Raw genomic sequence first — 14,219 nt, 5'->3', positions numbered from 1 at the left:
TATTTTGAGAGAGACAGATACAGCATGAATTGAGGGCACAGAAGAGAGGTAGAGAGAGAGAATGCCAAGCTGGCTTCGCACTGTCAGTGCAAAGGGCTTGACATAGGCCTTGAACTCACAAACTGTGAGGTCATGACTTGAGCCAACACCAAGAGTCAGATGCTTAACTGACTGAACCACCTAGGCACCCCAAGGAAACCTTCTCTAAGCTCACCGGTAAGTTGGAATTGTCTGAAATAGATTCTCATACACCACGAACCTTTCACTCATAACATATTACAGTTCAAATTTTATATTACTGTGATGGTTTGATTATTTGCAGTGAAGTACTAATTCATGCTACAACATGGATGAACCTTGAACACATTACATCAAGCCAAAGAGGCCAGACACAAAAGGCCGTATGTTGTATAATTCCATTTATGTGAAGTGTCCAGAATAGGTAAAATGTATAATTTTTCATGTTTCAAATATCGCATTTCTCAAACGTTTACTTAATGCTTATTATAAGCAGCATATGTGTATGTATACACATACATATATATTTACATATGTATATATTTCTATACATATACTTACAGAAACACATAAGTCAGGTTCTATCATAAATATTCCGAATCCACAGTTAATATGGTTATTATTCTCAAGAAGTTTATAGTCTAGTGGGAAAAGGAAAAACAGGTGTGATCTGGTATGGTAATGATCTAATAAAACAAGAGGGAGTAAACTGTCCTTAAAAAGTTTTGAAAACTTCTTAAAGAAAATGAAAATTGAGCTGAGCGTTGAAAGTCATGATAGATGTTTAACCAGATAGTGTATGGGTAAGAGGGGCTGTTAAAAACTGGGGACTTCATTTGGAATCATAGAGGGGAGCCATTGTAGGATTAGAAGCCTGGGAATACTTTAGAAAGATAATGTTCCCAAGTGGGGATGAGGGCTTAATGGGGGATGAATGTGTCTGGGAGCAGCTGGAGTTATGGGGGCCTAGAAGGTAAGCAATAATGAGGACCAGGGACCTAGAAGGGGTAGAGCTAGAATGACCAAACATGATGATTTGGAAGCTGATCAAATGAAGATAAGGAGTAGGAACAGCTGAAGAAGGCTTCTGAGATTTCTTGCCTGGGAGCTGGTCTGTATTTCATAGCATTTGCTTTGGCTGCTTTCTTTGGGTTGTTTTGTGCAATATACACCTAGTTTTTATGCACTTAGAGTTTTCTTGTTTCCCTCTCTTTCAGGTAGACCTTTTGCGAGCAGGAGAAGTTCCTAAACCTTTTCCAACACATTTTAAAGATTTGTGGGACAATAAGCATGTTAAGATGCCTTGTTCAGAACAAAACTTGTACCCTGTGGAAGATGAGGTAAGTACAGAACAGATGTTCTTTTAGTCTTTGAAAATCAGTTTAGTGTGTGCTTATTTGAGTGCTGATTCTGTGATCCAACAGATAATTTAATCTATTTTTCCTTTTCCTTAAAGAATGGTGAGCGAACTGCAGGGAGCCGGTGGGAGCTCATTCAGACTGCACTTCTCAACAAATTCACACGGCCCCAAAACCTGAAGGTAGTTGTTTTTGCTCTTCTTGCTTCATGTTTGTCATTCTTTGAGATGGGCCCTGTATCTCCCTCCAAGACATTTTCTGATCTTTAATAGACTCAGGTAACAGCATTATTGGTATGCAAAATGCTTGTTTCCTGCGGAACTTTCTTAAGAGACATTCTTGGTTTCCATTCCATCACTAGGAAATGAGTAGAAGAATTGAGAGTTGTAAATGACTTGCCTGGAGCCACACAGAATAATTTGGAGAACCAGGAATAAGACCTTTGTTTCTTGATTCCCCATCCAATTTCCTTCCAACCAAGCTTCTCTTTTATTTTTTAGAATTATCATGTTTCTGAAATGTCTTTAAAAGTAAATCAGGGAAGAATTATGACTTCAGCTGTATTTGCCCAAGGGGAACTGAGTTTCCTAATGATCAAAGTATACATTAAACATTCTGTTTTGTATTGCTGTTAATATAGCTTCTAGCAGTCTGATTATTTATTAATCTTACATTTTGGCAATCATTCATTTTTTATTTTTTTTTCAATATTTCACTTAAGACTATAAGGGCAACTATTAGATTATTTTTCTAATATCTAAAATATGAGTGAGTATGTTTTTTGGCACTATAGCCATGTAAACTTTTAAAGTTTTTATAACTATAAACCGTAACAGATTTTTCTATACTTGTGTGAAAATGGGTTTCATTTTCTTTGAGAGACTTAGTTTGTTGTGCACAGTTTCTCAGTGTTTTTTTTAAGTTTTTTTTTTTTTTAATAGGTGTTTATTTTTGAGACAGAGACAGAGTGTGAGCAGGGGAGGGTCAAAGAGAGAGGGAGACACAGAATCTGAAGCAGGCTCCAGGCTCTGAGCTGTCAGCACAGAGTCCAATGCGGGGCTCGAACTCACGAGCTGTGAGAACATAACCTGAGCTGAAGTCGGATGCTTAACTGAGCCACCCAGGCTCCCCAAGATTCTTAAGTTTTACACTGTTTTTCCATTTATACTTAACAAGTTGTTCTTAAACGTTCCATATGTCTCTATAGCTCCTATTTTTTCTCTATATTGAAAAACATTGGTATGTTGTACCATAATGTATTTTGAAAATTTCATTCGTTACGGATAGTGTTTCTCAATCTTGTAATGTACTTCTTTTAAACGGAAGAAATTATCAGGGAGTGCCAGGATCTGTTGATTTATTTTTAGAATAATGTTAACTGCATATGTACAAGCATGAAACTAAATATAAACTATACTTACAGTTAGAGCTATATTAGTTGATTTTTTTCCATTTTAAGCATCATGAACCATCACTTGAGTTATGTTCGTTGTCATAATGAAAACAGTTTGTATTCAGTATTCCCTTTTTGCACAAAAGTTTTTAACCGCTGATGTGAACCTCAAAATAGTATGCTGAGAGACTTTTAAAAATACCATATAAAGAGGGGCGCCTGGGTGGTTCAGTCAGTTAAGTGTCTGACTTTGTTTGGCTCAGGTCACGATCTCACAGTTTGTGAATTCAAACCCTGCGTCAGGTTCTGTGCTGACAGCTCGGAGCCTGGAGCCTGCTCTGGATTCTGTGTCTCCTCTCTCTGCCCCTCCCCAACTTGTGCTCTGTCTTTGTCTCTCAAAAATAAATAAATGTAAAAAAAAAATTAAAAATACTGTGAAAGAAAAAATTCTTCATTTTGTTTTTACTACTTACTAATCACAAACAATTGGTGGATGTTGGTAGATACAAAGATGGGATCTGTATGGAGAACATCAGCTTGCAAATAAATATGATAGTGAGCATTGTAGTCCAGGTTCTTTCTAATTTGACAGTCCTGAACTACAGTTTATCTCAGGATGGCTCAAAATTTTCACCATTTTTATCTGTTTAAAGCACCAGCCATCGTTTCTACCGTGTCTTTTGTCCTTTGTATTCTAAAACCACAATTATAAACTCACAAAAACAGAAGCAGACCACCTCAGAGTACTATCTATACTCCATTTGAGAAACACTGTGTTAGGTCCTTACGGCCTTAGAAACAGCATTATTTAAAATTTCATATTTTTTCTTTTAAGCATGAACGCAGAATAATCATAGTGTTCTAAATTACCTTGTCTGCTCACCTCTTTAGCAATTCCTTAGTGTGCCAATGATTACTTTAGGAAGGGTAACTGCTTTACTCTGAATTTCCTTTTCTTGTTTAGTTTATGGTAGATTCACCAGAACAGAGTAATCCATTGAGATTTTCTTCTATCTGCTTATGGTAATTGTTTTCTTTGCTGAAAGAACACTATGGAGGGAGGAACATTAAGTCTCTCTTACTGAGTATAATAATCTTTTTGCCACTTTTATTTGATATTGAGTTAAGTGAGGTTAGAAATGTTAACAATTTTTAAAAGAATTGTCTCCTTAAAAATTAGTTTACACAGTAATATTTCTATAAATGATGTGTCTGACGATTTACAAAGAATGGACCTGTCCGTGCTTTAATTATGCTTATTATGAATTAAGAATTAAAAGAAACCTCAATAGGTGATAGCTGAGAATACAGAATAGCATCTGGTTTTTAATAGGAGACCTTGTGGTAGACTACTTTTGAGACTTGAAGACTAAAGTAAAAGTAAATATTAGTCAAGAGTTATTGCTAATTATAAATCCCATAAAAGAATTAGAGTATGAATTTTAGAGTGTAAAATGTTTTTTCTTACTAACTTTGAGGAATCATTTACATAAAAGAAAATGCATGCTTTTAAAGTATGTAATTTGATGACATTTGACATCCGCACATACTCGTCAAGCCCCCACCCTAATCAGGATACAGAACATTTCTGTCACCTCCGAAGATTCCTCTAATCCCTTTACAGTTGATTCCTCTTTCTGAACTGTCCTCAGGCAGTATTGATCTGCCTTTTTCTTTTTTCTTTTTTTACTGGAGATTAGTTTATATTTTACATAATGGAATCACATAGTACATATGCTAGTATTTCTGGCCTCTTTCACTCAGAATGAAAATTTTCAAGATTCATCCATGTTGTTGAGTATGTCAACAGTTTGTTGCAGTACATGTGTTGTTTGTCCTTTTAATCTCTATTAATAATAGACTTTGCTATTTAATACCTTGTATGAGGTTCTGAAGTCAGATACCAGTGATTAGAAAAAATCCTTAAAATTTTCTTTCTTAATGGAAAATTTTATATCGTGGCTGTGAGAAAAATAAAAGCTTTTTCTTACCATACTATTTTATGATTGATGCTTTTCCTTTTTGAAGGAACTTGGATATCCCCTGAATCCAAGTAATAATATGCATTGTTGACTCACTTTTTAATCTGGGTGCTTGGTGATTGTTTATATGGCATGAAATATTTTTCAGGAAACTCTTTGGCAGAGTATTCATTTTTAAAAACAGTTACTTATGGGGGCGCCTGGGTGGCTCAGCTGGTTGAGCGTCCAACTTTGGCTCAGGTCATGATCTTGCAGTTTGTGAGTTTGAGCCCCGCGTCGGGCTCTGTGCTGACAGCTCAGAGCCTGGAACCTGGAGAGTCTGTGTCTCCTCTCTCTGCCCTTCCCATGCTCATGCTCTGTCTCTCTCTGTCTCTCAATAATAAATAAATGTTAAGAAAAAAAACTTTAAGAAAAACAGTAACTTCTGAGGAAATTTAGAAGATTTATAATAATGTAACTATTTTTCAAACTTACATACACCTTCAGTAAAACAAAATTGGGGGTGTGTACTATAAATACAAATAGTTGTTTATAAATTCTACATGTTTATTATTTTGTTAATATAATATGTACATTATAAAATATAACCAAAGTAGAAATTTAAAAGGATGAGATAAAATATAATTGTAAATACAGTTGACCCTCAACACAGGTTTGAACTGTAACAGTCTCCCGTGTAGATTGTTTTGATAATACAGTACTGTAAATGTATTTTCTTTTCCTTATAATTTTCCTAATAATGTTTTTTTCTCTAGCTTACTTGATTGTCAGAATATAGTATATAATACATATAACATGCAAAACATGTTAATTATGTTATCACTAACGCTCGGATCAACAACAGGCTATTAGTGTAGGTAAATTTTGGAGGGAGTCAGAAGTTACATGCAGATTTTCAATCCTTGTGCTGTTCCTGCATCCACTATAATAGTTCTTTCTGCATGACTACTGGATTGTCTTATGCATACCCCACTCTGGTGTTAAATAAAATTCATCGGAGTAAATTTTAAAGATCTTACTGGCTTTTATTCAATGATTTATGAATTAAGCAGTATCTTATATAGCAGATGGAAAGACACTCTAAGAAGCTGTAGGAAATGAAAGACTTTTATAGGCAGAAGTGAGTGGGAGCAAGGAAGTTATATTAGGAAAAAATAGAGTAGTTGTGGTGGTCACCTTCCTGTAGGGGATGGCAGAGTTCTGTCAGGCTGATTAACTAGTTCTGACCATCTGATTTCTCATTGACTGGTTTAAGATTCCATTTGTGGGAGAGGCTGAAACTAATTAAGTTTTGTCTCTGGTTGGTGGCATAAGCGACTCCTTTTGGGACCTGTTTTGTTTTTATTGCTGGTAACAAGAAAAAAGTACTGCCTATTCAGTTAAATGTTACACCAGTAGATGGCGTGCTATTTTGACTTTTCACTACATAAATAAGTAATTTATATGAACTGCTGGGGGAAGATAACCATTTATATGTAGCTTATAAAAAATAGCTGATAATAAAGGCAAAAAACCAATTTTATGCCTTAGGGCAGTGTTTCTCAATCTTTATTTCATTATTGCCATCTATCCCAGAAAGTACTCTTCCCATGAAATTTTAATACTACAAGTACATTATATATTTGCATGTATAGTGTAACCCTATTGATAGCCAACAATCATTATAATATTTAAATTTTTTTATCTCCAAGATCCAATTTTTGTCCACTGAGAGTGTATCATTTCTGTTTATAATGTAAACGTTAAGAGTTTGGATTATTTTTTTCCTATTACTTGACGTTTCTAATCGCATTTTTGTTTTAAAGAACCTTTGCTGTCATTTCTTTTAAATTTTTTTTTTTTTACATTTATTTATTTTTGAGAGACAGAGACAGAGCACAAATTGTGGAGAGGCAAAGAGAATGAGACACAGAATCCGAAGAAGGCTCCAGGCTCTGAGCTGTCAGCACAGAGCCTGATGTGGGCTCGAACTCACGAACCCTGAGATCATGACCCGAGCCGAAGTCGGACGCTCAACCGACTGAGCCACCCAGGCGCCCCTCTAATCTCATTTTTCTTAAGTGAATAATAAATTAGTGTGTATTCTTTTGTTCATAGCTACTGATGTGGAGTAGCTAATGGTAAGAGGAAGGTTAATGCTGGTTAAGAAATTTACTGGAAGTAGTTCATAAAGGAGAAAGGTTATTCATAAATAAATTACTTGACTGTGTCATGAGGTTTTGTTTATGCTTTTTCCATAGGATGCTATTTTGAAATATAATGTGGCATATTCTAAGAAATGGGACTTCACAGCTTTGGTTGATTTCTGGGATAAGGTAAAAGTATGCTTATTTCTTTAACTATGAAAATGATATAAGTCTGTAAAAATTTTGAGAAAAATACCCATAAATCTTTCGCACTAACATAATTACTATCCTTTATTTTTGTGAAAAATATTTCCTGTTATATGTATATTTTAGCTGCTAATTTTGAATTTTTCTTTTTCTCTCATGAAGAGAATACTGTTATATTGTTATACAATCATCATTATTAATGGCTACTTGATACATCATGATTAGAAACATCAAGGTTGCATTCAGTTTTACTCTGTTCTCAATTACAGTGTAGTAACATCTTTACGTGTGTGTGTGTGTGTGTGTGTGTGTGTGTACACATATACACAGACACACATACATATATATATATGTTTTCCCAGATTTGATATTGTTTGTTTAGGTGATTCCCAGTAAGTAGATGGCTAGGTCAAAGGACACAAAAAAACTTTTTATGGCTCTGGGTTTATGTTGTAAAATTATTTTCCACAGGAAATTGTAGTAATTTTGTATACCATCTTCAATGGGTAAGAATACCACTTTCATAGTAGTGTTGGAATAATAGGTGTCATCCACTGCTATTTGAAAAAATAAGAGTATACCTTTTTTTTTTAACATTTTATTTTGAAATAATGATAGATTCATGTGAAATTGCAAAGAAATGTGCAGGGAGGTCCTGTGCACACTTCATCCCACCTTCCCTGATGTCAATTGCTTAAATAAATACAATATATTACCAAACCCAGGAAGTTGACATAAAGGATTATTTAGATTTTATCAGTTATACCTGTACTCATTTGTGAGTGTAGTTATATTAACCGTAGCTTTGTGTAACCATACCACAGTCAAGGTACAGAGCTATTCCATCACCACAGTGCTCACTGGTGCTGCCTGTTATTGCCACACAAATTCCCACCTAACTTCCAGCAACCACTGTCTGTTCTCCATCTTTATAATTTTGTTATTTCAGAAAGGTTACAGTGTGTAACCTTTTCAAATTGCCTTTTCTCACTCAATATAATTCCTTTGAATCCACCAGTAGTTTGTTCCTTTTTATTGCTAAATAACATTCCATGATATGGATGTATCACACTTTAACTATAGATGATTTCAGGACATTTGGGTTGTTTCCAGTTTTTTGCTGTTTCAACTAAAACTACTTAGAACTTTCACGTGCAGGTTTTTGTAAGAATATAGTGCACGAACATTTCTCTGGGATAAATGCCCAAGAGTGTGATTTTGAATTGTTTGATAAATGTATTTTTAGTTTTAGAAGAAACTGCTAATTACTTTTGCTAGGTCAGTAAGCCCCCCAAAGAAAGATAACTTGTATATGGAGTCCATTTTCTTATGTTTGTACAATTTGATTCTTTCACTCACATTATTTTTAGTTATCCGTATTACTTATGCTCCATTTACTAATAATTAGTACTGATTTTGGAACGGGAACATTTTGAATGAAATATTTTCAATTTTACACAATTCTCTCTTACCTAATAGAGAATAAATATTGAACTTTGAACTTGTCCTATGTATTTTATATTGAGACCTTTCCCTCTTTGGCCTTTTTTTCAGATAAATGACTCTGAGGCAAATAACATAATTATCGTTATTCCTATCATAAACGAGTGGTTGCGATTTAGAGATGGGCTTTCTTGGCCAAAGTGACATGGTTTCTTCATGACAGGATACTGTAACTAGAGCAGTGTTCTTTCCACTATTGTCTGCAATCAGAATATTATATCCCTCGGCACACATCCTTCCCTCCTACTTGCTGCCTCATTTTCTCTGTAATAAAAGACTGATATGCCACTTACCTCTGTTGAAATTCTGTCTCCCCAGACTCACATTTTCCTTTCTGATCCCTCCAAAATGAGATGTCACCTTTCTTTGAATTTCCATGTGGATTTTTAAATTTATCTTGTGGCACTCTCTCTTTGCCTTGCTTTATTCTTGATGAGATGTTGACATCCTCTACGACATTAAAAGTTTTGTGGAACAGAGACTGTGTCATTTCTTAGTTTTGTGTTTCCTGTAGCACATACATAATGCCTTACATATAGTGAGTGCTCCTTAAGTATTATAGACTGGATTTCAACAGATCAAGTAGTCATACTGGTTTTCAGGGATACCAAAGTCAGGAGACTATTAAAAAGTAATGGTTCAAGTTAATAAAAATTGTTGTTTTTCTGATTCCTGCTCCTATATCCTGTAATGCATACAACATACCTAAATATAACAGACTCTTTTCTGAGCATTTTTAGCTAGTGATGTTCCAATGTTCTTATCAGTTCATTTCTTGTGATGTTATTATATGGAAGATCTGTCTGTCCTTTTGGACTGTTGCTGGTAATTTAAAAGAACGTGGTTAATTACATTGTCAGTAATTACACATTAAGACTATTGTCAATCTGTGTAGTCACTACTTCCTGTTAATTTGGAAGAGCCTAAAAATATAATGCAATTGACAGTGGTATAAATAATACCACCATCCTTTTTTTTCCAGAAATATTTTTATTATCTCATAAAGAATGAGACAGCATGATATACAGCAGTGGCTCTCAGATTTATTATGTATCTGAATCCTGGAGGGCTTGTTAGAATGCAGATTGTAGCCCACCATCCTCTCTGAGAATCTGATTAACTAGGTCTGGAGTAGGACCTGAGACATTTTGCATTTCTAACAGGTTCATAGGTGATATTGTTGCTGCTGGTTTGGGAACCTTACTTTGAGAACCACTGGTGCAGAAAAGATCATAGAATTGGAAATGAGAATCATAGGGGGGCACCTAGGTGGCTCAGTCAGTTGAGGTTCTGACCTTGGCTTGGCTCGGGTCATGATCTCCCAGTTCGTGCGTTCAAGCCCCACATTGGGCACATCTGCTCAGCCTGCTTCAGATCTCCTGTCCTTCTCTCTCTGTCCCTCCCCCACTTGTGCTTTCTCAAAAATAAATATTTTAAAAAATGGCTCTTAAAAAAAAAAAAGAATCATGGGTTCTTAGTCTCAACTCTGTATAAACTTGGGCAGGCCACGTGACTTCAGCCTTAGTGTCCTTATTTGTTAACAAAATAACCACTTACTCTACCTTAATGTCATGTTTTAAGGATCTAGCTGACTAATGTATCTGAAATCACTTCAAATTCTGGAGCAATAATCAAATATGTTATTACTTTTTTACCTGTGAAAAGTTTGTTTTACTGCTTTTAAAAAAAGTTTTTTTTTATCATTAACACTATCTGAATTGTAGAAATAAACAAAACAATAAAAATTGTCCATGATTTTGCTTCCCAGAAACAATCACTCTTAACATTTAAAAAAAAAATGTAATTTTATCCACCTGTGCATATTAAATGTGGATTTTTTTTTTAAGTTTGTTTATTTGAATAGAGAAAAAGCCTGAGTGGGGAAGGGGTAGAGAGGGAGAGAGAGAGAAAATCTCAAGTAGATGCAGGGCACAGACTCAAAAACCAAACCTGTGAGGTCATGACCTGAGCTGAAGTTGGATGCTTAACTGAGCCACCCAGGCGCCCCTAAATATGGATTTTTAAAAATATTATTTTACAGTGTACATCCTGGTGCCTGAATCTTTTGTATCAGTGATTATTTCCTCAGGATATAGAAATATAATCATTGGATCAAAAGGTATGTTGGTTTTTTAGGCCTTCAATACATACTAACGATTCACCTTTCTAGAAGGTTGTGTTGGTTTTCAGTTCACCTCTCAATGTGTGAGTCCTGTAGTGCAGTGCCCCCCTCTATATATTTAGACTTCCAAAGTGTGATAACACATAAAGCACCCTGTATGGTATCTTCTGCAGAGTCTTACTATGTTTGCTAAATTTGTTGCCTAGGAAAGTGTTCCTATAAGATAATTCAAGCCTCTTAGAAGAGTAATTCTTGGTTAGGATAAAGTAATTTTCTAGCAACTATAGTGGTGTTATGGGAACGAGAACTCTGTAGTTGAAATGACATTTCTTCTCAGACTCTAAGCAGGCAATTTTACGAATAAAACATAAGGTTTATAATACATATTATAAATTTGAAATTACTTGCTTTTAAAGTTTGAGATCATTTTTTTCCTGGGTATATCCTCTAAATATTACATTTTTTCGTAGACCGGAAGAAATGTGTTCAGCTACTTTTGAGGAAAGGAGGAAAAAAGGAAACAGTATTTATTGAAGACATATTACTTTTAGGAATATATTATTGAATTTAATCCTCAACATTTTTGTAAAATATAGATAGTACATTCAATTTAGAGAGGAAAGTAGATTTAGAGAGCTTAAGTAATTTGGTCAACATTATACAAATATTGAATGAATTCACCAATGAAGTATTGAGGAATCTAGATTTAAAAAAAATTTTTTTTAACGTTTATTCACTTTTTGAGAGACAGAGACAGAGTGTGAGTGGGGCAGGGGTAGAGACAGAGAGGGAGACACAGAATCCAAAGCAGGCTCCAGGCTCTGAGCTTGTCAGCACAGAGCCTGATGCGGGGCTCAAACTCATGAACTGTCAGATCATGACCTGAGCCGAAGTCGGACGCTTAACCGAGCCACCCAGGTGCCCCTAGATTTTTTTTTTTAATTTTTAAAAACTTATTGAGACAGAGAGACAGTTTGAGTGGGGGAAGGGCAGAGATTGAGGGAGATACTGAATCTGAAGCAGGGTTCTAGGCTCTGAGCTGACAGCACAGAGCTCAACACGGGGCTCGAACTCACAAACCATGAAATCATGACCTGAGCTGAAGTTGATCGCTTAACCGACTGAGCCACCCAGGTGCCCCTTGGGGAATCTAGATTTGAGCTCAGTTCAGTTCCAGCCAAAATAGCTGACCAGTAACCATTCATTGAATATATGAAGGACTCTTAGACTTTAAGGCCTGTGTTTTTTGTATTGTGATGGTGTTTGTCCCTTAAAGAACACTGAACACTCTTATATAGAAGGCATTGTATTATTAAAGATGGGGAATTGATTGACAGTCTTAATCATCAGAAAGCATGTCCGTAGATGACTATAATAGAGTCTAGTGGGTCATGGAAGGGGAAGAGAGTTTTATTTGGGTCACGGGACAGATATTATAGAGGACATGGTATTTGAGTGGTAGACTGTAAAATGTATAGAGGAGAGATAGTTAAAGGAAATATATTACACAAATAGTCTGTGAAATCCCTTGACTTCTTTCACTTAGCACGATGTTTACAAGTTTACCTACGTTGTAACATGATCAAATACTTGATACCTTTTTATTGCTGAATAATATTCCATTGTGTGAGTATACCGCATGTTGTTTATACATTGATAAGTTGATAGATGTTTGGGTTGTTTTGACTTTTTGGCTATTATCATTAGTGTTGCTGTGAACATTTATGTGTAGGTTTTTGTGTGGGCATATTTCTTCACTTCTCTTGAATGTATACCTAGAAATTGTTGGATTGTGTGGTAACTTGTTTCATATTTTAAAGAGCTGTCAGACTGTTGATCAAAGTGGCTACATTGTTACATAATCATGCCAACAATGCACAAGGATTTCTTGCTTGTTAATGTGTGTCCTTTTGATTTTAGCCATTCTGGTTGGTGTGAAGAAGTATCTCACACCAGAAATGGTTTGCATTTCTCTAATGACTGATGTTAAACATCTTTTCATGTGCTTATTGGCCATTTGTATAGCTTCTTTTGAGAAATATCCATTCAAATCTTTTGTGCTTTTGAAAAAATTGGGTTATTTGTTGTTGCTTTTAAGTTTATTTATTTATTTTGAGAGAGAGAGAACACAAGTGGGGAAGGGTAGAGAGAGAGGGAGACAAAGAATCCCAAGCAGGCTCCACATCACCAATGCAGAGCCCCTTACGGGGCTCGAACTCAAACCCTCACAAACCGTTAGATCATGACTTGAGCCGAAGTGGGATGCTTAACCAACTGAGCCATCCAGGCACCCTAATTATTTGTTTTTTATTTTATTTTATATTTTATTTTATTTTATTTTATTTTATTTTATTTTATTTTATTTTATTTTATTTTATATTTTATGTTATGTTATTTATGTTTATTCTTGAGAGAGAGAGAGAGAGACAGTGTGAGCTGGGGAGGGGCAGAGAGGGAGACACAGAATCTGAAGCAGGCTCCTGACCCGTAGTTGGATGCCCAACCGACTGAGCCACCCAGGCACCCTGTTTTTTTATTAGTGAGTTGTAAGTGTCCTTTAAGTTTTAAGTTCCTTATCAGAATATGATTTGCAGATATTTTCTATTTTATAGGTTGTCTTTTCATTTTCTTGTATCCTTTGAAGCATAAATTTTTTAAAAATTTGACAAAGTCTGATTTTTTTTTTGTCTCTGTTTTTGTTGTCATATCTAAAAAAGCTAATCCAAAGTCACAAAGATTTACTCCTTTGTTTTCTTCCATGATTTTTTTTTTTTAAATGTTTATTCATTTTTGAGAGCAAGACAGAGCGTGAGTGGGAGAAGGGCGGAGAGAGATGGAGACACAGAATCTGAAGCAACCTCCAGGCTCTGAGCAGCACAGAGCCTGACACGGGGCTTGAACCCATAAACTCTGAGATCATAACCTGAGCCAAAGTCAGGTGCTTCACCAAGTGAGCCACCCGTGTGCCCCTACATCCACAAATGTTATGGTTTTAGCTCTTACGCTTAGGTCCAAGACCCATTTTGAGTTAATATGTATATGGTATGAATTAGGGGCCCACTTTTATTGTTTTGCAGATGGGTACCCATTTTGTGTTATTTTTCATATATTGTAGAGACCTAATTTCGTTATTTTGTATGTGGATATCTGGTTGTCCCAGAACCATTTGTTGAAAAGACTATTCTTATCCCTATTGATTTTTCTTGGCATTCTTTCAAAAACCAATTGACGATAAACATTTATGTGGGCTCTCAGTTCTGTTCCGTTGATCTATATGTCTGTCTTTATGCCCCTATCACACAGTTTTGATTACTAAACTTTGAAGTAAGTTTTAAACTGGGAAGTGTGAGTCTTCCAACTTTGTTCCTTTTCTAGTTTGTTTTGGCCATTTTGGATCTTTTGCATTTCCACGTGAATTTTAGGGTCAGCTTGTTAATTTCTGCAAGGAGTTAGCTGTGAAGGCCAATTTTTATGATATTAATAGGATCCAAACCAATTTTGCATTTTGAG

General features: G+C 35.5%; 1 protein-coding gene across 5 annotated transcripts in view; it reads left to right on the top strand.

Moving 5' to 3' along the window:
- PARG (poly(ADP-ribose) glycohydrolase) overlaps positions 1 to 14,219 on the top strand; it is a 130,519-nt gene that overhangs the window by 15,181 nt on the left and 101,119 nt on the right. For all 5 annotated transcript variants that reach the window (XM_053207238.1, XM_053207235.1, XM_053207234.1 and 2 more), the window contains 3 exons: positions 1,240 to 1,358; positions 1,475 to 1,558; positions 6,992 to 7,066. In XM_053207238.1, the coding sequence (XP_053063213.1) occupies positions 1,240 to 1,358; positions 1,475 to 1,558; positions 6,992 to 7,066 (278 nt within the window). The remainder of the gene's footprint in view (positions 1 to 1,239; positions 1,359 to 1,474; positions 1,559 to 6,991; positions 7,067 to 14,219) is intronic.

The sequence above is a fragment of the Acinonyx jubatus genome, chromosome D2 (assembly GCF_027475565.1).
Source record: "Acinonyx jubatus isolate Ajub_Pintada_27869175 chromosome D2, VMU_Ajub_asm_v1.0, whole genome shotgun sequence".
Taxonomy (NCBI): domain Eukaryota; kingdom Metazoa; phylum Chordata; class Mammalia; order Carnivora; family Felidae; genus Acinonyx; species Acinonyx jubatus.
This window is presented reverse-complemented; position numbering and strand designations above follow the sequence as displayed.